The 23,261-nt window shown below is 46.6% G+C and overlaps 1 protein-coding gene across 1 annotated transcript in view; it reads right to left on the bottom strand.

Annotated features, from left to right (window-relative positions):
- Positions 1 to 454: 454 nt before the first annotated feature.
- GPAM (glycerol-3-phosphate acyltransferase, mitochondrial) overlaps positions 455 to 23,261 on the bottom strand; it is a 44,289-nt gene continuing 21,482 nt past the window's right edge. The window contains exons 5-12 of the mRNA XM_063963332.1: positions 19,097 to 19,167; positions 18,718 to 18,982; positions 17,616 to 17,749; positions 14,192 to 14,269; positions 13,687 to 13,824; positions 12,585 to 12,774; positions 9,190 to 9,248; positions 455 to 6,086 (exon numbers count right to left, since the gene is read on the bottom strand). Coding sequence (XP_063819402.1) covers positions 5,970 to 6,086; positions 9,190 to 9,248; positions 12,585 to 12,774; positions 13,687 to 13,824; positions 14,192 to 14,269; positions 17,616 to 17,749; positions 18,718 to 18,982; positions 19,097 to 19,167 — 1,052 coding nt within the window. The 3' untranslated portion in view covers positions 455 to 5,969. The remainder of the gene's footprint in view (positions 6,087 to 9,189; positions 9,249 to 12,584; positions 12,775 to 13,686; positions 13,825 to 14,191; positions 14,270 to 17,615; positions 17,750 to 18,717; positions 18,983 to 19,096; positions 19,168 to 23,261) is intronic.

Here is a 23,261-nt window from a genome sequence, read left to right as displayed (position 1 = left end):
TTATACATCTCCCCCTGAATATTTTGCAGAGACAGCAGGGGAAGAGGGAGGGTCCAATACATACCATCACAGATGGGTATATGTTGGACCTCCCTCAGTCACTACCTATTTGACGTGGACACGTGCCCATTTCACCAGGAGCCATTAAGTATCTGGAAGAAAAAGGTCTATCAGTAAACTGTACTTGGCAGTTTTCTCTGGTTTCTTAATATCTATTTACTGCTACAGTATCTCACACTTCATATGGTTACAGGTCTCAGTGACTTCTAATCATTTATTTACATGGTGCCATTATACTACCCACCTCTACAGTAACGTTACATTTCCCACAATATTCCTTGGTTCATGAAGTCAATTAATTTTCCAGCAAGCAACTCAGTATTATTCTCCCGCACGGCATCTATGTTTTACGGCGCTTCATTATATTATCTACAGAGACGACACGTCGGGGATATTCCATTAGTTGATTTTATTACAAATGTATAGAACACAAATCAATGTACAGTGAGCGATGGTACATAAAATCAGACATGAAAATGAGGTTTAAGAAACCGAAAAAAGTCACAACATGTTATTGTAAGCGAAAGGACAACATAACCGGGTCCTATAAATTATTTCCATATAACATAACAGGGTCCTATAAATTATTTCCATATAACCCAACTGGGTCCTATAAATATTTCCATAGAACGTAGCCAGGTGCTACAAATGATCATATACCATTGAAAATATTGTGCCATACTGTTCTTGCAAATGTAGAGCAGTGAGAATTCAAACCCCCTGGTGCCCAGTTTTAGGCCCATGTCTGTTGCATGGAGTTTATGAGCAGGATCAACCCCCGAAGGGAAAGAGAAGGGTGGCTAAAAAGACGCTATCAGTAATAAACACACAATGTACGTTTAAGTAATGAAATCAGCGTTGCTTCAGTGAACAAGCAAATGTCTGCAAAGTAACAGTGGAAACGTTAACACACTTTTGTATTTCCATAATAGTCTATTGATTTTTTTCTCTCTCCATGTATCCATAGGAATGGCAAACGCCAGAGTCATTGTTTAAATCAGAGCCTTAATTAGTCCGAAACTTTTTTGACGGACTAGACAGTTACTACTACAGCTGACAAATGGCTCATTATTTCCTTATCAGTAACCGGAGCGCTGGCAGTCAGCTCTGCGCCAGATGCCCGCCTGACAGGCTCATTCACAGGCGATTTATGCTGCAACAGAAACTACCAATTAGTAACTTTAAGCATTTTTTTTTTTCTGGTCGGCTTTCCAGATCGCTCTTTGCTTTTTTTTTTTTTTTCATCAATAACCATTCCAATTGCACACACACATGTAATTTCAGCTCTAATTTACCAGACAAGCTAATTAATAATCATAGGATGCCGGACACGATGCATATCTGTAAGAGGAGCATCAACTATCACGTAGGAACATGAATGCGGACATAAAAAAAAAAAAAGTTTTGCAACTGCATTAGCGACGCAACCGGTTGCTACAGGTAACGCTACGGTTTCCCTGTGCCCCAGCTTTTTTTGGTGAATGTCTTCCAGGGAGAACAGAGACGTATTCAATGGAATTCCACCAGCAACTGGAAAGTCAGAGCCACAGTTAATGGGAAGAAATCATTAAAAAAAAAAAACCTACAACTAATATTCAGAAGATTTTGCAGAAACTAAAAAAGAACCCTGATGAGGGTCGCAATCACGGGGGTAGGTCTACAGTCATTAGGTCGAAATCCATATGGTAGACAGACAAAGGTCGACACGGACAAAAGGTCAACACAGGAAAAAGGTTGACACTATTTTGCATTTTTTTATTGAAACGCGTCCCCTCACGGGCTTTCTTCGCCCACCAAGGGCGCGGTGTCGTGCTCTGCTTGCCACAAAGTTACTATAGGCTATGATTAGTGACATGGATAGTCAAGGATGAAAAAAGTCCAAAAACGTAAAAAAAATAAAAAAATAAAAAAACACAAAAAGGTTTGTCGACCATTTGAACCTATTTTCTATTACCACCCTTTCATACGTTAACCCTTTTGTCCATGTTGACCATATGGGGTTGACCTAATGACTGTGTCGACACAGTCTGGATCTCTGTCTATAGACCTACCAGAGGGGACATATTTAGGCCTAGAGTCATCAAGCCTTAGAGAGTGATAAATTGCACGGTGATAAAGTACCAGCCAATCAGCTCCTAATTGCCATTTTTCAAACACAGCCTGTAACATGTCAGTTAGGAGCAGATTGTTCGCCAATCAAGGGGGAGAGTTATCAAAGCTTGGAGATGAAGCAACAGCCAATCAGCTGTCATTTTTCAAACAGAGACTGTAAAGTGCCAAAACTGGATTGCTTGGTATTTTAGCAGTTGTGGGTTGAAAGAGGCCTCGATCATGGACAATAGATCCCCCAGAAACTGAATACCTGGTTAGAATATAATGGACACATTGTGACACCAGTCACCTTCCAAGCACAGTGACCGGCTACAATCATCAGAAGGGTCTCGGACAGTGGCCAGGTTGGGCCACCCACCTGCATGGTCAAATTGAATGAAAATCCTATGACTCAACCAGTCATGGATATTATTCCACCATATACCCAACTGTCTTGAAATCAGGATTAGAATCAAGACAGAAATGGATAATCAGAGGGGAGTGGCCACAAAAATTTAGGTCTTTTTAAATGTTGACAATTAAATGACTCTACAAACTTGGCAATAAGTGATTAATTCCCCCCAAACAGCCACCAGTATTATCCGTATCACCCACCAAACTAGATCCGGACGTGGCTACAATAAGTCAGTGTTTTGGGGGAAGGGGGGAGGAGACTGGCATTGGGGAATAGGGGCTGCCAAGTGCATATTATACAGTATTGCTTTCTGCTACTCGTTACTGAGCCTCCGGGCCACACCGAATCTAACTCGTCTCCTGCCATAAAAAGTTCTTGAAACTTATTATAACGCATAGGTTTGTAAATTCTTTTTATATAAAACGTTAATACAGCGCATTCGTAAACCGATCACATTAAACTGATCACACAAAGTAAAACAGGCTGCAAGTCATTTCAAGTATTAGTAGAATCTAGTCGAGCATTTCACGGTTAACCATAGGATACCGTCAAATGAAAAAGGTTCTGTACATTGTGTATTATTGCTCCGTTAGCTAAGTGGCTACACATGTCTTATTGCGTCAACCTGCAACGTAACGGTTACGGAATCCACCGTGCTGTAGGTTATGGTTCCGGTATCATGAGTCACACACAGGGTCCCTGATTTAACAGCCACATCTTGGTATTCCAGAGGTTGTGCTTAGGTCTTGCATAGGTTAATCGGTCGGGACCAGGGACCCCGCTGTCCGTATTAGAATCTCCCTGCTGGTGTACGATGATTTTATCAGGGCGCAACAAATACATTATACTGTAAGCTTAACGAGGCAGGGCCAGCTACACCTTCTGTTTCATGTCTGTATGCAATATGCCGTGTCACGATCCAATGTACCGGCATGACATCACCTAAATATGTACATGCACTGTGGTATGTCTGACGGTGGCAAATCATGACAACATGCCAGCCTTCCATAACTACGGCCTAATATCGAACGTCATAATCGCATGCCAGGACTTTAGTAGCAACATGCATCTATAAGCAGACTTGCATTGTGAGTTGGAAATAGGGCACAGAGCAGGGGTTCTCTAATCCAGGATGCAAGTACCGCCAACAGGTCATGTTTTCTGTTTCTCTAAATCTGTAATTATTCTACAGACAGATAACCTGACAACATGACCTGTTGGGGGTACAGGAGGACCGGAGCGGAGAACCACTGGCATAGACTATTCTAATCTTGGGTTCTATACGTTATCCCGACGGGTGGGATGCCAGCTGTGAATATCTCTACAGCAGCTTCCCGGCCGCCAGCGCTCAGAGTCACCTTGTGGGCTCATGAACTATTCCCACTCTATGGGAGTCATGGACACCCACGGATGGGAATAGCCCTGGTGCGCCAGGATTCCGTCTGTTGGGTTTTCGGCGTCGATATCCTGAACGCCGGGATCCAGGCAGCCGGCATTTTAACTGCATCCCCTAGTCTCTGCATCCTGGGAACACTTCATGAAGTTAAAACAGAGACTATAAATAATAATTACGGATCGACCCTAGCGGATGCCGAACAGCATAGTGTAATATCACACGCAACTTTATGCGAAGAGAAATCCCAATTCGTTTTCTGTCATTCACATACGTTGAAAGCTCTGTTGCATTCATGTGGAAATAAATCACTTACCATCGCTGTTTTAGCACACCATACCATTTTGTGAAGACTAGTCAAACTTTCATAGCCCCTAAATGTTTAAGGTGCTAAAGTTTTCGGAAATAATGCCCAGCTCTCTAATGGGATTATTACCTGAAATCACCTGTTAAAGCTTGAGAAACACACTGCTGAAGCCCTCTGACCATTGTTTGTTTGTTTGTTTTGATGATTACAGATGTTGCCAAGTAGAGCCAATCCTTAAAATACTGCCAAATGGCATTCACTGTGTATGCGTGAGTCTTAAGCAGGCAATTTCGGGTAGAAACCCTATTCTAAGAAGGAGGAGTTGTTGCAGTGTCCAGAAAGATATAACTCCTTGTAGGTTTAACAAGGCTTTTATACTTCGGTGTGAGAAATGTAGATTAAATGCAAACATTAAACGCATCAGTGCGAACGAGCTAACATCTGATAAACCTTAGAAATTACAATTAATAAAGATTTCCAAGCAATATAAATCAAATGAAGGTCATGTATATAAAAACAAAAAACACAACACTGCGTTGTCATGCCCTTTAACTACCATGAAAATTTACAGTAGTTCCTGTCCCCCCTTCAGCAAATAGGTGACAGAAGAAAATTAGTACCAAGAATCCATACGTATATTTACAAAGGGAACTGGAATTAATAAACTTGCATTAAACTATTGCTTACAGCTACTCCCACATACATTAGTAGTTTCCTTCAGCTAATGCAGAATTTCATGGTACAAAGTGCCATAAGGACTTAGCTGAGCAGTAGATTAATTTTTGTGCATTGGAATACACTTGACGTCTTTTTGTCTGGACACCATTTTAGATCCCTTTGCTCTAACACAGATAAAGCGGTCAATGGACACACAAACTACCACCCTGCCTGTGCTTAAGTAGTACCAGCCTTAAAACCAGGTATCCTTGGTAAAATTGACCTGCACAGTGTAAGCAATCGATTTTGTGGGCTGCACCAGTATAGATGAGAACGGAGCCTATAAATTAATGAATGACATCCCAGAGATTAGTCAAGACACTGGTACAGTCTACAAAATAGACATTTCCTGTACCACATGATGCTTCAATAAAAATATTGTGGGGAAATGCAAAACATGGCTGCTTCACGACGGCTGGATCCGTCAACTTGAAAGAACGCTGTATGCAAAAGTCTCAAAGAACAATGGTTCATCCCACACATACGCAACCTCCATGGTGTGGGCGATAGGTGCGCATTAAGCCCTGTGCCCTGAAATTTAGGCCAAGTAAAGCTTTTAAGATCAAGCTGATGCGTACTGAAAGATTGTACATTCATGTGCAGAAGTGACGTCAATGCAAATGATCAGACTGCATCTGCAATTCATACATGGGGACTTGTGCAGGTGAAACAGGTCAAGATGGACCAGATACCATAGAAAATTATAGTACAGAAAAATACTTTTGATTTCTCGTCTGCCTGGTAGTGCGTCTATAAATAGTCGTTATTTAGCAATTAGCTTATGGATTAGGTCACCAGATGGGACTTGTTCCTCTACAATCAAACAAAACAGGTTAGATGCATTTCATGGTCACAGTAGAGTGGGTGCTGGAAGCTCAGGTTGGCATGTAGCAGGCACTTGTCTGTCGGTGCATAATTTCCAGCAGTGGCACCAGCCACGGGGTAACACAGCCAGATATCGCAGTACCGGGCAGGAGAGGTCACATTCACAGAACCATGAAGCGGACGATGAACTCCAGCAGTTTGTGTCGGTTAGTCTGAGGTAGGAAAGTGCTGCTCAAGTCCAAGAGGGTATTTCGTTTTTCTTCACGAACTTGAAAAACCTTGAGAAAGAGAAAATAATAAAAATAAAGCGAAAACATTGGGTTGTATTTCTGGCTGATGGAAAAGCATCAAAATAATTAATGCACAGAAGGCTAATACAATGTAACAGTGCTGATGACCATATATTGCAATAATGATTATACACAACAGTCCTCCAAACAAACCCATCTGGGTCATTATCGAGCATGTTATTAAATACCATCAGAAGCTGACCCCTATTGGCTGTGTGTTGAGTTATCATCCCATTCTACTAATTGTCCCTTGGTTACGCCTGAAGGGATCCTTCCACTTGGCGTTGCGAGCAGGATGTCACTCAGGCATGAATGGCCCCATATGTGGCAAAGACAATTTTGAAGATTGATTACTGTAAGAATCTTATTCAGCAAAAAGCAGGTGAAAGATGAAAGCAGATGAAAGATATTACAGTACTGAAAACTTCTGTCCTTAGTTTTGTCACCCTTGGATACGACACAGATCTGCTGAGCTCTCAACATTGGATTCAACTGTAGCCAGAGAGCAGCTGTGTGTCATATCAGATGGTAAAACCACAACCCTGATGAAAGTATTTTGTAAACTACAAGACGAAACGTGTCAGAAACACTGTGGGAGAAGGGTGAAATCATCAGCTACAAGTGCTGCCAACATTGGTGGTCATTCAGAGTTGATTGCTAGCTGAATTTGTTTGCAGCACAGCGATCAAGCTAAAAATCGGCAGTTCTTCTTATGCGGCGCAATGCGCACGCGCGACGTACAGGCACAACGAACGATGTAGTTTTGCACAGGGTCTAGCGATGCACTTCAGTCGCACTGCTGGCCGCAGAGTGATTGGCAGGAAGAGGGAGTTTCTGGGTGGCAACTGACCGTTTTCAGGGAGTGTGCGGAAAAACACAGGCGTGCCAGGAAAAATGCAGGCATGGCTGGCCGAACGCTGGGCGGGTTTGTGACATCAAATCTGGAACTGAATAGTGTAATGTGATCGCAAGTGCTGAATAGGTTTTGAGCTTCCCTGAAACCGCACAAAAAAAACTTTGTAGCCGCTCTGCGATCCTTTCTTTCGCACTTCTGCTAAGCTAAAATACACTCCCAGAGGGCAGCGGCATAGCGTTTGCACGGCTGCTCAAACTAGCTAGCGAGCGTTCAACTCGGAATGACCCCCATAGCCAAGGAGAAAGCCCAGATGACTGCATTATCATCTTTTCAACATAGAGCTGCTTCTGACTTAACATGTTTTGGCCCAATTAAGACAACTCTGGTGGAAAAAAATATTCTGATATAATGAAAAAATGTTGGGGTCACTGACCTAAAAAAAAACATGGATGGGGCGGGGAGAGGTTCTGGCTAAAGTGGAGAACATATAGTAGTTAAGCTTTGATTAGAGCCTAGCTATTTTTAAAAAAAATTTTTTTAAAAACCCTGTTCCTCTTTAACACGCAGGCTGCGGGGAGCGGAAACGGCAAAAATAAATGAGAAAAGGTGGAGTTTGGAGAATGAAATAAAACCAGAATAAGGATGTCAGGGGTGTAATATGTTAGGTAGATTAGACTTAGGTCAACAGTGTCTAGGTCGACCACTATTAGTCAACAGTAAGTAGGTCTACATGGTTTCTATGTCGACAGGGACTCTAGGTCAACATGTACTAGGTCGACATGAGTTTTTTTTTTTATTGGTGTCGTTTTCTCCGTACAGTGACCGGGAATCCCAATGAGTGCCACGCTTCTGGCAAGGTGCCTCCCTGCGCTCGGCAAAGGTTACCATTCCCAATTGTAGTCCACGTGGATCGTAAAGTATAAAAAAGTTTTTAAAAAAATTGTGAAAAACTCAATGTCGACCTTTTGCCATGTCACTTAGAGTCCCTGTTGACCTAGAAACCATGTTGACCTACTTACCGTCAACCTACTTACTGTCGACCAACAGTGGTCAACCTAGACAGTGTCGACCTACTTACTGTCGACCAATATTGGTCAACCTAGACAGTGTCGACCTACTTACTGTCGACCAATACTGGTCAACCTATACAGAGTCGACCTACTTACTGTCGACCAATATTGGTCAACCTATACAGAGTCGACCTACTAACTGTCGACCAATAGTGGTCAACCTAGACAGTGTCGACCTAGCGACCAGATCCCAATATAACTTGGTGTCTGTTCAGATGAACATTTTGTGTATTCTGTGTGAACCTTACACAGGTCGTGATCTCTTCTCTCGGTCCTCTTTGTACTGCAGCCAGGCCCACCAGTACCTGTGTCTATGATCTAAAGCCCTCCCGCTACGATCCGTCTCTGCTCACCTGGGCCACTTATACCATCAAACAAGCTTCTTCATGTAGGAACATTTTCAGGAGACCGAGAACCCAAGAAAAGTGCATTTTGACAGTTTTTCTATAAAGATAAAATCTTGGCGCTGGGTTCTTGGTTTTTAAAAGACGGCTACAAACAGGAAGGGGGGATCAAAGCGCCACAGGCGGCTCACGCGATACTCGACAGAAACCCCATTGTGATCTGTCAGATCTCCGAGCAAGTGTCCCTGGCAGAGCCGCTTCCTTTCTGTAGACAGATTGCCTCTTTCCTATACTGCCTGGTGCCCCCCAGCTCTCACTCTTGCCCGTCTTACATGTCCGCTCACCAGGGTTTAAAGGCGACTGTTGTTTTCATTCTGCCATCAGATGACAATAACACGGCAGAGCACTTTTCCGCTCGGCTTTAGAAAATCCGGCAGACAGTGATCCTGGGGGCAACGCTGTTCAAAGGAATTGGATTTACAAAGAACAAGCCTGCAGCAGGAAAAGGTCGGACTCTCTGGCTACAAACGGGCAGGATGATCATTCTCAGAGAAGACAGCCAGAGAGTTGCTTTATGTGAAACGTGTTCTATTCTCGACAGAGTGGCACCGTATATACGGCTTCCCAATGCCACATGAATAATTGTAACCACTCGGATGCTCTTCAATCACTCCCCCCCCCCCCCCCCCCCCCCGTCTCTGTACAATAAGACAGCATGAGCCACCAGACGCCAGAGGGTCGGGGGTAGAAATGTGCGGCACACAGACGAGAGTTGTCCATTATTACACGTCAGCAACAGGTGAGGCCCACGGGTTACTTACCCCGAGGTCTATGAAGGTCTTCACTGCGTTTCTTGCCAGACACAAGGTGGCGCTCTCAGCTGCAGAAAGAACACACAAATATCACTCATCAGTCAGTTCTGCATTGCTGTGTATGTGGAAACAACCCCCAGGCCCCCTCCCATCGCATCAGATGGAAATCTAGTTTTCCTCACTCAGAGGAACAAATAAACAGTGCATTTGCAAATAGTTTTTTTTCTGACGCCTTCCGTGGGAATAAATAAGCGTATACGTACACTTACGAGAAATCATTACCGCAGACTTGTATACATCCAGTGCGGAAATACAGCCGCCTGAGACCCCCAGGTGCCCCCCCATCCCTGTAACAGAGTTTGCAGGGAGCCAGAGCTGCAATTAGCGTCTCACACTGTGTCCCTCGGCACAACGGGTAACACTTAAGGATGCAGAGAAGCCGCTAACATGAAATCTGATTTTTAAAATATAAAATGATCATAAAAATGGAAGAGCATTTGCCAATCACCATATCAATTGGGAGGACATGATTTTAAACAGGAAAGAAAGTGTAAAACACTCTTTTAAAGATACAAAACGCGAGGGATGAAGGGAAACGTTCTAGCTAAGGCAGTCTGCAGGTGCAAGACAAAGATGCGCAGTTGTGCACAAATCCGGGGCGGGGGGGCAGAGGGCGATAAAGGGTGTAAGCGCCTATTGTTACATTCGGAGGAAACAGCTGTCTTCCTGCAAAGGAGAAAGGAGGTAGGAACGACGCTTTCTGGGCACTGAGGGATGATAAAAACTAATCCTAAAATATACAATCCCTTTTAGTGTGCTAACTTATCACCAAACACTGACAAAAGTGCGCTCGTTGCCACTTTGTTACTTCTAGAAACCACTTAAGGCAGAACTGCCCTCAGCACCGAAAATTCTCCAGAGGGCCCCATAGACCCCACCACCTCCCTCCTTCTTTCCCCCTATTACTTATTTCAGACGGGGCGAATGGTACATTCACAGGGGATGGCCCTAAACACCCCAATCTTAGTAGGAGAGAGGAGTCTAGCGCTGGATTGTTGGCGCCCTTTCAGTAACGCCCCAGGTTTGTTGATAAGCTGCACAGAACAGAGCAGAACCTTTGGCATTTTATTTTGATTTTAAAGAACGCTACCAAAATGACATTTTCACGTTTTGCTAAACTAGACTGGAAGCTCGATGTATCTAATCCTATGCAAAACTGTAAAATACATAACAAAGTATCTTCAATATCCAGTACAGTGGTGAAAGCACCAAGCTAGGTATTATCCAGCACGCCCCCTAGTGGCACATACAGGAAGCTCCACTTCGTCCCTAGAGTCCTTTCCTGCCCCCAGCTAGCGTGGTGTGGTGTGTGGGTACATAGGGTTTACCCAGTTACTGAACCAAAGGATGGGATTGCCATCTGCTGTATCCGGGCACTTACTCTGCACTTATCTAGTGTGGAGTTTGAACATTGTAACGGCATTATTTTGTGTCACGCAGTCACCCCGACCCGCCCAGCAAACGGTCCGGCCACGTCAGGCAGAGGCGTTCACACGTGTGAAATGCCGTTGCATCTCACTCTGTGCGCACGCGCAGTGCAGCTTCTGCGCGTGCACACACTCCAGAAAGATTCAGCATGCAAACGCATTCGTAGCTGCGTTCCATGCTGAATTAGGCCCTATGTCGTTTGTCCAGAAGTTCAAGGGAAATCGTTGACAACATCGCAACGTTTGCCAGCCGTGTAACTAGCGAAAGTGCTTTCTGCTAATCTGTTCTACTGGCTCGGCAAACATGCTGCAACACTGCCCCCTAGCGTTCTCTTTTAATACTGCACCCTAGAGTACAACTGAATGGTAAACAACTGCTGGCTGTGGAGCAGCTTATTGCAGAGGACAGGTTGGGCACAGCGTGTAGGAAAAACTGGAAACTCACCTAGAGGATTAAGCAGTGGGTTACTCAGAGATAATTGTCGTGCCTGGTGGCAGAGGCACTTACTGTAAGAATATGCAGACTACAGATGTTATAATTACCTCGGACTGTAATTAGTGCCCAGGATGAAAACCCAAGTTGCATGGTAACATTTATCATAACTGGCCGGGGGACTTGGTGACAATGGCAGTACGCAGCCGGCCGATAAGCATGCGAGACAATTACGCGACGCTAACATGGTCATTCAAGTATACCCCATAGCTGGCGAGCACCACGGGCAGCTGTAATAAATATTACATGCAGCCTGGGACTTGGGTCAGATCATAAAGGTCAGTGCAAGCCACTGCGCATGTCAGACAGGGCAGACCTAATTATTACATAGATAATCATCGTAGTGCTTCTTAATAAATGAATAATGAGGCAGACCAGTTCCCATCGGTAATTATAAAAAAACAAAATTATATTGCTAGCAAGGGGAACAGAATGCAGACAGACAACCAGGACAAATGACACAGGAAATTATTCCAAGCTAACATTCGCCCTAAACACCCTGCTGACTTAGACAACCAACGCCTTCCACTAGCAATCCGCTACCTACTCCAGAATGAACATCTATGTCTGTGTGGTATAAACTGTTGAAGATAAATACTGGCAGCTTCAAACCGCAAAAGGAATAAAAAGATCTTCCTATTTTATATTTTTTACATTCATTGTATTAGTTGAGTCACAGCACCTCCTAGTGGTGAGCAGGAAAATTGGATATTTAGAGGAAAAAAAAACAAGGGGGGGGGGGGGGGGGGAGAGGAGGGTCAAACAGGGTGTGGTATGCAAGGTTCACAACACTGGGTCGACAGGGTCTCTAAGTCGACAGGGTCTTAGTCAACGGGTCAAAAGGTCGACATGAGTTTAATTTATTTTTTTTTTTGTAGTTTTTGCCGTAGTGTGTCTGGAAACCACAATTAGTGCACCGTGTCCCCTCGCATGGCGAGCAAACTTCGGGCACAGTTCCTCGCTCCGATACAGCTGCGCTCAGCACAGGTTACCGTTTCCAATCGTAATCCACGTGGAATGTACAGTATGAAAAAGTTCCAAAAAAGAATTTTTTTTAAAAATACTCATGTCGACCTTTTGACCTGTCGACCTAGAACATGTCAACCTAGAGACTCCGTCGACCTAGAAACCCTGTCAACCTAGCTACTGCCGACCAATAGTGGATGACCTAGACACTGTCGCCCTAAGTCTTGTGGACCTAGAGACCGGATACCGTCCAACAAACAACGTAATACTACTAATGGTAGAAGTTTAATGAGCGGTCAGGTGAGCAGCGATTGGGTAGGGAAGGCTTTATAGAAGGTACTTTGATATACAGTAATATCAGCTGTTTCTGACTCTATGCTGTAACCTAGGCCACTCGCAGAGCTGTAATAGCTGGATAATGATGGAGCCTGCAGAAGGGACAGGTAAATAGGACTCACAATACACCGCAACGTTCCTCTCCGTCCTGGCGAGCAGGTACTTGTGCAGGCTCTGGGTGAAGTCCTTCTGCGAGACTGGACCAGTAAAATTGTGGATGAACGAGGCAGCGGAGCTGTACGCTTCCAGGATGGGGCCCAGCAGTCTCTGCAGGAAAGCGATGACGTCCTGGTGCTCTTGAGACGGACTCACCTGCGCAACACAGGTCACTATTAGTGCACTAGAACACTCATTAAACACTGGATAAATACACTGCAGCGTTTCAGCTCCTCTGGATGAGAAACTCGCTGAGATTCCAACCCAACCACCGTCATGACTCCGCTGTCCACAACCTAAAGCCAAACTTACACTGCTGCCAACTGGAATACGTTGATACTGTAGGCTAGTACTAGCACACATTATATACATAAGCTTCATAGTGCGTAACAGGTAATTGTGTTGCAGGATCAATTGCATTACATTTGGTAATAAATCCACTAATGTTTAGCCTGCATAGAACATTTCTGTTACCTAGGAGACTGCAAGCCAAGCCCAACATTTAAAGGGTGCATAGTTATGCAAATGCTGTTTGACAGACACAAGAAGGCAGGAAGCTGAGGGGGGGGGGGTCCCTATTGACAGGCCGTAGAGGAGTTGGGACTGGGGTAGGCCTATTGTGCTTAGAAGTGTCTTGTAAGTGGGTTGCGGGCGTAGGGAGGTGGGGCGGTGGCAGGTGGGGTGAGTCCTATGTCTGTCTAGGAGCACTAATAGCTCTGAGGGAGACGGTGCATCCCTTTAGGTCTAGTGCGCAACTGCTAGATAAAATTTAAGCCCGTTCTATAATAGATATTTAATTTTTATATCAATACCTGCAGTTGGTTAATGACTAGATATATATCAAGTGCACGCTTATGAGCTAAAAATATATAATATGACAAATTACATCAACAAATATACTCTAGGAAGCTCAGAGGGCCACGGTCTGTAGCCTGCCCGGCTTTAGAAACATTATGTGGAGATCGCAACCTCCAAGCGGATTCCTCAAGAGGTTGCAGTATGAATTCTGCACTTTACGCAAACCTGTGAATCCGCACATTCATGTTTAAATGGACATGTCCACTGTACCTTCAGGTAACGATCTCTCTGCTCCTCTCCAAAATCACTGTCTTCATCCTCCTCATCACTTCTCCATCGCACGTGGTCTAGGATCTTGTTGTCCCACGTGGGCTCTGCAAGGTTCGGGCTCCCGTCCTCCTGGTCTTCCTTAGGGTGTCAAGCGAAGGAGAGTTAATTCCCCAGGAGCGCAGCGAGTGTAAGAGAAAGAAGGCGGCCTATCGGGACGGAGACCTCAAGTCCGTGAAATCTGGAGTGGAACTAGTGTAAGAAGTCTCCATCTTTACAAACGTTCCTTAGTGGTTTATTAATCAAGTATTCAATGGCCCCTAACAAACGAAGCACCTCTTTCGTGCTCTCTGATAGAGGGAGATTTATCAAAGCTTGGAGAGCAATAGAGGGCGGTCTTTGTACGAAACCTTAGAGAGAGATAAAGTAGAGAGAAAGTACTAACCAATCATCTCCTGCCAAGTCACAGACTGTGTTTGAAAAATGACATAACACATACGGTACTCACCTCGGCCACCACGAGGATCCCGTACGTCACCAGTCGCTGGACAGCCTCGTGACACACCTGATAGTACATCCGACACGGCTGCAAGACAAACGCACAAACAAGAAGAGTCAGCGCAAGCGGCAACAGGCGGTTCCGGGTAATCATAACACTTCCGGAACTTTCCATCTTTGTGGATTTATGTATTAAGCCTTGGAGAGACAAAGTACCAGCCAATCAGCTCCTACCTGCCATGTCACAGGCTGTGTTTGAAAAATGATAGCTAGGAGCCAATTGGCTGTACTTTATCCATCTCTACAAGGCTTAGTACATAGGCCCCTTGGTGTTAAAGAAGAAGTTACACATTACCACACAAAGGGGGAGATGTACCAAAGCTTCTAAAGAGCTGAGAAGTGGAGAAATAGCCCATAGCAACCTACAATTTCATTAAATAAATGTGATAAATACTAGCTACAAGCTGACTGGTTGCTATGGGCAACTACTACACACTTGAAATCCTTCATGGCAGCCGCAGGCTGGCGATTCTCTCCTGCGCCAACTGTATAATAAATAATTCACCGTGGCATGATGAAGAGAGTGCCAGGGGGCAGGGGAAAACCCTCTGGGAAAGGAGTCACAACTCATCCCAGGACAGTCACAATGTAGAACTTATGGAACTACAGATAGGTCCTCATACATCATTCTGCAGTCGCGCCAAACAGCCCGTCTTGGCGGGCAAGGTCCTAAGATTCAGCTGGCACCAGGCACCTTTTTTGCATTTTTTTCTGCCAAGAATGCATCTTATGCGCAACACTATGGCTAGGACGCACCAGGAAACTGCGCTGAGTAATCCGATATATGACACTTGTATTATCTGTGTGCGAGCGAGTCGCTGATCTGTATATGATGTGCTACAATGTAGCAGCCGCAGATTCTTTCCTATACAAATTCCGTTGTGCTCCGGTATACAGTCTCAGCCTCACACAGGCATACATTGCATATCAAATTGATCAGCACAATGTCCTGGTGCATCCAAGTTGCATCTCATTGCGACTAAGATTCTTTTGTGACCAGAAAAAAAAAATGCCTGACATTAGCAGAGTTGCACTGCACGGCGTATTGAGGCTACATGTAGGAGGACACATCTGTAGTCTTTAAAGGCAGAGCAGTTGGTTACATGATTTAGGAAGAGACGTATCAAGCTTTGGAGAGAGATAAAGTACCAGCCAATCAGCTCCCAATGTCTTATTACAGGCTGTGTTTGAAAAGTGACAGCTAGGAGCTGTTTCCCCGCTGCAAAGTGCGCACCGCACCGTTGATTGCACTGGTATTATTTCTGAAACAGAGGGCAGAACGCTGATCATTGCCAACTCAATTATAATCCTTTATCTACACCAGGGATAGGCCATGCCAGGCACTCCAGCTGCTGTGGGATTACAAAACCCAGCATGCCCTGCCACACTTTTACCATGACCAAACAGCAAAATGTAGTAGGGCATGCCGAGTTGTGTAGTTCCATAGCAGCTGTAGTGACACACGTTGACTACTTATGGCTTAAAGAGCAATAAATGCAAGCTACAGTCAATTGGAAGGAAAGAATTGGAAATTACTCACTAGCACCCAGAATCATTTTGGCAAAGTAGGGTTACTAGCACCAAGCATGGTCTCATTAACAGAGAAACCCTTTGTCTTAAAGACTTACCAAATCTTCTAAACATGACAGATAATTTATAGAACGTACTAGATAAAGAACAGCTAGAATCGGACAAGTTGCTATGGACAACTTCGCCAGCTGACCTCTTTAGAAGGTTTGAGGACATATCCTCTTGTGGCCTCAGCTGCCACAAAGTGGAACGGTGAACACTGTACAGCTCTGAACGTGGAGACCATCTTTCCAAGGACTCCACTGCCTCCATCCGAGAGCCATTAGACACCTCAGCATTCTATAGAGAAGTGCTACACTATGTAGACAAAAGTGATTGGACGCTGACAGCAAGTAGACCACAGAGATGTTATTGACGTCAGTACTTTGTAGGTCCACCACGTGCAGTGATTACTGTAGACACCCTTCTTGGCCAACTGTCCACAAGTTCCTGGACAACAGCAGGCGGTATGTTTTGCCATACAACCCAATGTGCAGTGACCAACTGCGGGTGTCCAATCACTTTTGTCTACACTGTGTATTTTGTCCTTTAAAGAACGGCCACCCTCTGTCGCTGACTGTCCAACAGCCGTTTCCTCTGACAAACCCAGACGCAGTGTGGGGAAATGCGTTCGGACTTGTGGGCTGCACCATTACCAGCCACCCATCAGCCGCTTCCTTGGCTCACCCATTACCGCCACTTAGCAGGAGATGTCCTCAAGCTGCCGCATGTGTTTGATTTGCGGCTCCCGACCGACCTGTCGCGTTGCCAGTGGACAGGTGGTGGCAGCTGGCTAAGAGCAGTGTGGCACACAGAAAACAGTGATCGGTGTTGGTGGGACTTGTAGGCTGTATTGTTACCCGTCACCAGCTACATCTATTACTAGCATCTAATGGGACTCACCCTGTGTAGCCGTTAATTAGCTGCACGATTAATCCAGACTGACTTGCAGCCCTGCTAGAGTATAGTAAGTAGCAGCTTCTTAACATCAGCAGTGTATGGATAAACAGTGAGCCGTCTTATGAAATGCTAGGTTACAGTGTTCTCCAGTTTGCAGGGAAGCTGTACTTTATATTGCCTTGGACACCTTCCTGTTTCTTGTGACTTTGTCTTGTGTGGTAATGCCTCTGCCGAAGGAAGCCACCACATGACCCTGGCATTACAAGCAAAGCTTAGGCTCTGCAGCCTATCAGGGTCAGCCTTGAACAATCTCTCCCCATCAACGATGCAGGGAAGGAGGTGGCACGGACGTGCCCTGCACATGTTACCACTTGAGGTGGCGGTGAAGATGGCTTCCTAGGAAACATCCCACATCAGGAGCGGCTTTGCAGGAAGTGGTAAAAAACACTGCCAACAACCCACTCTGAACGGCGGACAGCCCAACGTGACCGACATAGTAGGCAAATAAAATATAAAATAAAAAGTTATTCTGTGCATGCTATATAAAAAATAAAAAAGTTGCCTGCAGAATATATAAGAGGAGCGAGGAGCATAAATACTTGAAAGTTGATGGCAACATCCTAAGGGAGGCTCTATACCCCACTGTCCAGTGCCCCCCATAGGAAGAGAGAGAAAAAATATTTTTGTTTCATCATCGTAATTCTCATTTTCTCTAGTCAGCATAAAGGTGGAAGTGGCTGTAAAATGTGGATAGAATATTGAGAGACAGAGGCAAAGAAGGACCATCCTAAAGACAAGGGGGGTGGCAACATCCAGTATTTGCCTCATCACACAAAACATACATGTTTAATAACTGAGTGCATACGTTATGCATAGTAATCTGCCATCCCACGTTCCCACCTTACCAGAGAGATCATTCCCTCATTAGAGAGGAGGTAGGACAAGGTAGCAGCGGTGCGGAGAAGTCTCTCCTGGCTGATCGTTGTGTCAGAGGTCCCATCTGTGCTCCTCCTGCTCAGCTCCAGGTGCAGTGCGCAGGCTGAAACACACCAGACAACGGTATTATCCACTCATCGCATGTATAATAGAACTCAAACCATGGAATGCCCATTTATGTCTGGTAGGTGGAGTTCCCCAAGTTAGGATGAAAAGGTAAGTTCTACCTCGATTGGGTTTGGCAACAATCTAGAACTACCATAGCAGGTCCTGCTGAAAGCTCCAACGGTCAAGCTCCACACTCCTCCCTAACACACCTGCCTGAGTCACACACACAGCGGAGATGTTGTAGACCCAGGAGAAGTGGAAGCTCACAGGGATGGGGTATAATCTCTACTGCAGGGTCTCTGAAGCAAGCCTCCTTAAAAGGGAGAGAAGAAGAGTTCCTGGACTCCTGGGGACTCTACAGGAATGTGCTGGTTTGGAGGAACACGGCACCACAAGTAGGTAAGTGCATTTGTTCTATTATAATGGAGTCACGAGCCAGTAATGACTACTTTTCTTTCACTGCCCATTTGGGGTACCCAACACTAAATGATGTAAAGAAACTTTTACACATGAAGCTTACACTGACAACACATGATGAGCATGGGTATCTAGGGCCAGATTCTTCTTTCCCTTCCACCATTTTTTTCTTTGCCAGATTTAAATTGGTCTACCAGCTACACCCAGTGGAAATATCCATTCTGTGGGCCGAACCAATGTTCGTGGTAATGCAGACGATCGACTAACCAGGAATCATTGACATCACCGAGGCATAAAGTGATGTCACCAGTCCTTACCAAACCTCCACCCAACTTCCAATACACTCTTCTTATGGTGGCTTTGCGTCTTTGTACCCAATACTCTCGATCGTCTCTACTTTTACCAATCACTAAGCCTGTGTCCTCATTTAACCTTTCCTCTACCGTTCTTCTGCTCAATAATCCTACTCAATGTGGAAAAACCATCCCACCACTATTTCTTAGACCTTATTACCCACGCACTGCATGACCATATTATGAGTCTCACCAACAATGGCCTCTGTGACGTAAACATGAAGAACCCCGTTACTGTAGAAATTCAGCTCAAACACGGCCGGGATGTTGGTGTTGGGAGCGATGAAGAACTCGTTGCTGGAGCCAGTATGAGTGATGTTCACAGAGTTCCCTAGTAAGTGTATGGCGTGCATGACCACATCCTCACAGCTCCCAGAGAAGCCCAGGTCAAAGTCCCGAGCCAGGACCTCCTCTTTCATGGAGAAGAAGTCTTCCACCAGCAGGGAGAGGCTCACACCCTGTAGGCAAGAGGAAGTATGGAGTGTGGGTGACAGGGGGTCTCTAGGGGTCAATGCTCCAAATACTAACACGGCTCTAGACAAGAGGTGAGATAGACATTCATCAGAACTCACCTTCCGATACCGATACAACAGGAGACAGGCCACTATGTGAGTGGACATCACGGCACAGCACTGATCCGCAGCTAGTGGAAACAAAAACACGAGAATAACTGTACACATCCCAACCTGGTACGGCCGGAGCAGAATGCCAATGATCAATATCATCATCAAATAAGGTTTGAGATAAAAATATGGAAACAAAAAGGGCAGACTAGATGGGCCAAGTGGTTCTTATCTGCCGTCACATTCTATGTTTCTATAAAGAGTGATCAAGAGTGAAAGAACAGTGTAAGCATGTACAGTATTTCCCTAGTAGAACAGACTTATTTTGTACCTATATATTTTAACCTTCTGCTTAACTTTTCTGTTTTATATCACATAATGATTATAAACACTTCAGCTCTGGATGAGACATTTCTTATCTACTTACTGTATGTATATGCTACAACCAATCTTTTTAAGAAGACTGGACATATACAGTATTTTTCTCAGTACAGATGTTGGGTGTTACATGGGTGTCTTATACTGTATGTATGTAGGGGTATAGGATACACTAAGGGGAAAATACATGAATAAAACTGTAAACATTCGCTATGCTCAAAAAAATGTGCCCTTCAAGATTAAAATGTGCCCTCCTCCATGATCAGCACCCTGCCCTAAAAAAAATCCTAGAGTGAACACTACGTATGCGGACGCATCTGTATACACACAGCAAGAGCAGATACTGGGACTAGAGCAGGGGTGGGGAACCTCCGGCCCGCGGGCCGGATAAGGCCCGCTAAGCCAACTGATCCGGCCCGGCCACCCGCTGCTGTGTGTGACAGGGGAGGAGAGCGCAGCGTGCACCTCTCCTGCCCCTTTGAGCTCAGTCCGGCCGTGGCGGCGTGTGTCATCTGCAGGGAGGAGAGCGCAGCTATGTCCACTGTCCAGCGGCGGCGTGTAGGATCTCAAACCAGCCGCCAGTTCGTAAGCCAATAAGTTCTCACAGACTGGCAGCGCGGCTCCTGATTGACTGCCGGTCCGCGAGCTCTGATTGGCTCACGAACCGGCGGCTGTGGGGGCACATCTGTATCTGGCACTGTGGGGGCACATCTGTATCTGGCACTGTGGGGGCACATCTGTATCTGGCACTGTGGGGGCACATCTGTATCTGGCGCTGTGGGGGCATTCTGTATCTGGCGCTGTGGGGGCATACTGTATCTGGCGCTGTGGGGGCACACTGTATCTGGCGCTGTGGGGGCACACTGTATCTGGCGCTGTGGGGGCACACTGTATCTGGCACTGTGGGGGCACATCTGTATCTGGCACTGTGGGGGCACATCTGTATCTGGCACTGTGGGGGCACATCTGTATCTGGCACTGTGGGGGCACATCTGTATCTGGCACTGTGGGGGCACATCTGTATCTGGCACTGTGGGGGCACATCTGTATCTGGCACTGTGGGGGCACATCTGTATCTGGCACTGTGGGGGCACATCTGTATCTGGCACTGTGGGGGCACATCTGTATCTGGCACTGTGGGGGCACATCTGTATCTGGCACTGTGGGGGCACATCTGTATCTGGCACTGTGGGGGCACACTGTATCTGGCACTGTGGGGGCACATCTGTATCTGGCACTGTGGGGGCACATCTGTATCTGGCACTGTGGGGGCACATCTGTATCTGGCACTGTGGGGGCACATCTGTATCTGGCACTGTGGGGGCACATCTGTATCTGGCACTGTGGGGGCACATCTGTATCTGGCACTGTGGGGGCACATCTGTATCTGGCACTGTGGGGGCACATCTGTATCTGGCACTGTGGGGGCACATCTGTATCTGGCACTGTGGGGGCACATCTGTATCTGGCACTGTGGGGGCACATCTGTATCTGGCACTGTGGGGGCACATCTGTATCTGGCACTGTGGGGGCACATCTGTATCTGGCACTGTGGGGGCATATCTGTATCTGGCACTGTGGGGGCATATCTGTATCTGGCACTGTGGGGACATATCTGTATCTGGCACTGTGGGGACATATCTGTATCTGGCACTGTGGGGACATATCTGTATCTGGCACTGTGGGGGCATACTGTATCTGGCACTGTGGGGGCATACTGTATCTGGCACTGTGGGGACATACTGTATCTGGCACTGGGGGCATATCTGTATCTGGCACTGTGGGGGCATATCTGTATCTGGCACTGTGGGGGCATATCTGTATCTGGCGGTGCACTACTGGCGGCATATGTGTATCTGGCACTGTGGGGGCATATCTGTATCTGGCACTGTGGGGGCATATCTGTATCTGGCACTGTGGGGGCATATCTGTATCTGGCACTGTGGGGGCATATCTGTATCTGGCACTGTGGGGGCATATCTGTATCTGGCACTGTGGGGGCATATCTGTATCTGGCACTGTGGGGGCATATCTGTATCTGGCACTGTGGGGGCATATCTGTATCTGGCACTGTGGGGGCATATCTGTATCTGGCACTGTGGGGGCATATCTGTATCTGGCACTGTGGGGGCATATCTGTATCTGGCACTGTGGGGGCATATCTGTATCTGGCACTGTGGGGGCATGTGTGTACCTGGCACAATGGGGGCATATCTGGCACTGTGGGGGTATACTGTATCTGGCACTGTGGGGGCATATCTGTATCTGGCACTGTGGGGGCATATTGTATCTGGCACTGTGGGGGCATATCTGTATCTGGCACTGTGGGGACATGTGTGTACCTGGCACTGTGGGGGCATATCTGTATCTGGCACTGTGGGGGCATACTGTATCTGGCACTGTGGGGACATATATGTATCTGGCACTGTGGGGACATATATGTATCTGGCACTGTGGGGACATATATGTATGGCACTGTGGGGGCATATCTGTATCTGGCACTGTGGGGACATATCTGTATCTGGCACTGTGGGGGCATGTGTGTATCTGGCACTGTGGGGGCATACTGTATCTGGCACTGTGGGGACATACTGTATCTGGCACTGGGGGCATATCTGTATCTGGCACTGTGGGGGCATATCTGTATCTGGCACTGTGGGGGCATATCTGTATCTGGCGGTGCACTACTGGCGGCATATGTGTATCTGGCACTGTGGGGGCATATCTGTATCTGGCACTGTGGGGGCATATCTGTATCTGGCACTGTGGGGGCATATCTGTATCTGGCACTGTGGGGGCATATCTGTATCTGGCACTGTGGGGGCATATCTGTATCTGGCACTGTGGGGGCATATCTGTATCTGGCACTGTGGGGGCATATCTGTATCTGGCACTGTGGGGGCATATCTGTATCTGGCACTGTGGGGGCATATCTGTATCTGGCACTGTGGGGACATGTGTGTACCTGGCACAATGGGGGCATATCTGGCACTGTGGGGGTATACTGTATCTGGCACTGTGGGGGCATATTGTATCTGGCACTGTGGGGGCATATCTGTATCTGGCACTGTGGGGACATGTGTGTACCTGGCACTGTGGGGGCATATCTGTATCTGGCACTGTGGGGGCATACTGTATCTGGCACTGTGGGGACATATATGTATCTGGCACTGTGGGGACATATATGTATCTGGCACTGTGGGGACATATATGTATGGCACTGTGGGGGCATATCTGTATCTGGCACTGTGGGGACATATCTGTATCTGGCACTGTGGGGGCATATCTGTATCTGGCACTGTGGGGGCATGTGTGTATCTGGCACTGTGGGGGCATGTGTGCATCTGGCACTGTGGGGGCATGTGTGCATCTGGCACTGTGGGGGCATGTGTGCATCTGGCACTGTGGGGGCATGTGTGCATCTGGCACTGTGGGGGCATGTGTGCATCTGGCACTGTGGGGGCATGTGTGCATCTGGCACTGTGGGGGCATGTGTGTATCTGGCACTGTGGGGGCATGTGTGTGTATCTGGCACTGTGGGGGCATGTGTGTGTATCTGGCACTGTGGGGGCATGTGTGTGTATCTGGCACTGTGGGGGCATGTGTGTGTATCTGGCACTGTGGGGGCATGTGTGTGTATCTGGCACTGTGGGGGCATGTGTGTGTGTATCTGGCACTGTGGGGGCATGTGTGTGTATCTGGCACTGTGGGGGCATGTGTGTGTATCTGGCACTGTGGGGGCATGTGTGTGTATCTGGCACTGTGGGGGCATGTGTGTGTATCTGGCACTGTGGGG

This window comes from Pseudophryne corroboree, chromosome 3 (genome assembly GCF_028390025.1).
Source record: "Pseudophryne corroboree isolate aPseCor3 chromosome 3, aPseCor3.hap2, whole genome shotgun sequence".
In the NCBI taxonomy this organism is placed as follows: Eukaryota; Metazoa; Chordata; class Amphibia; order Anura; family Myobatrachidae; genus Pseudophryne; species Pseudophryne corroboree.
Note: the sequence above shows the minus strand (reverse complement) of the source record. Positions and strands in the feature narration are given on the sequence as shown.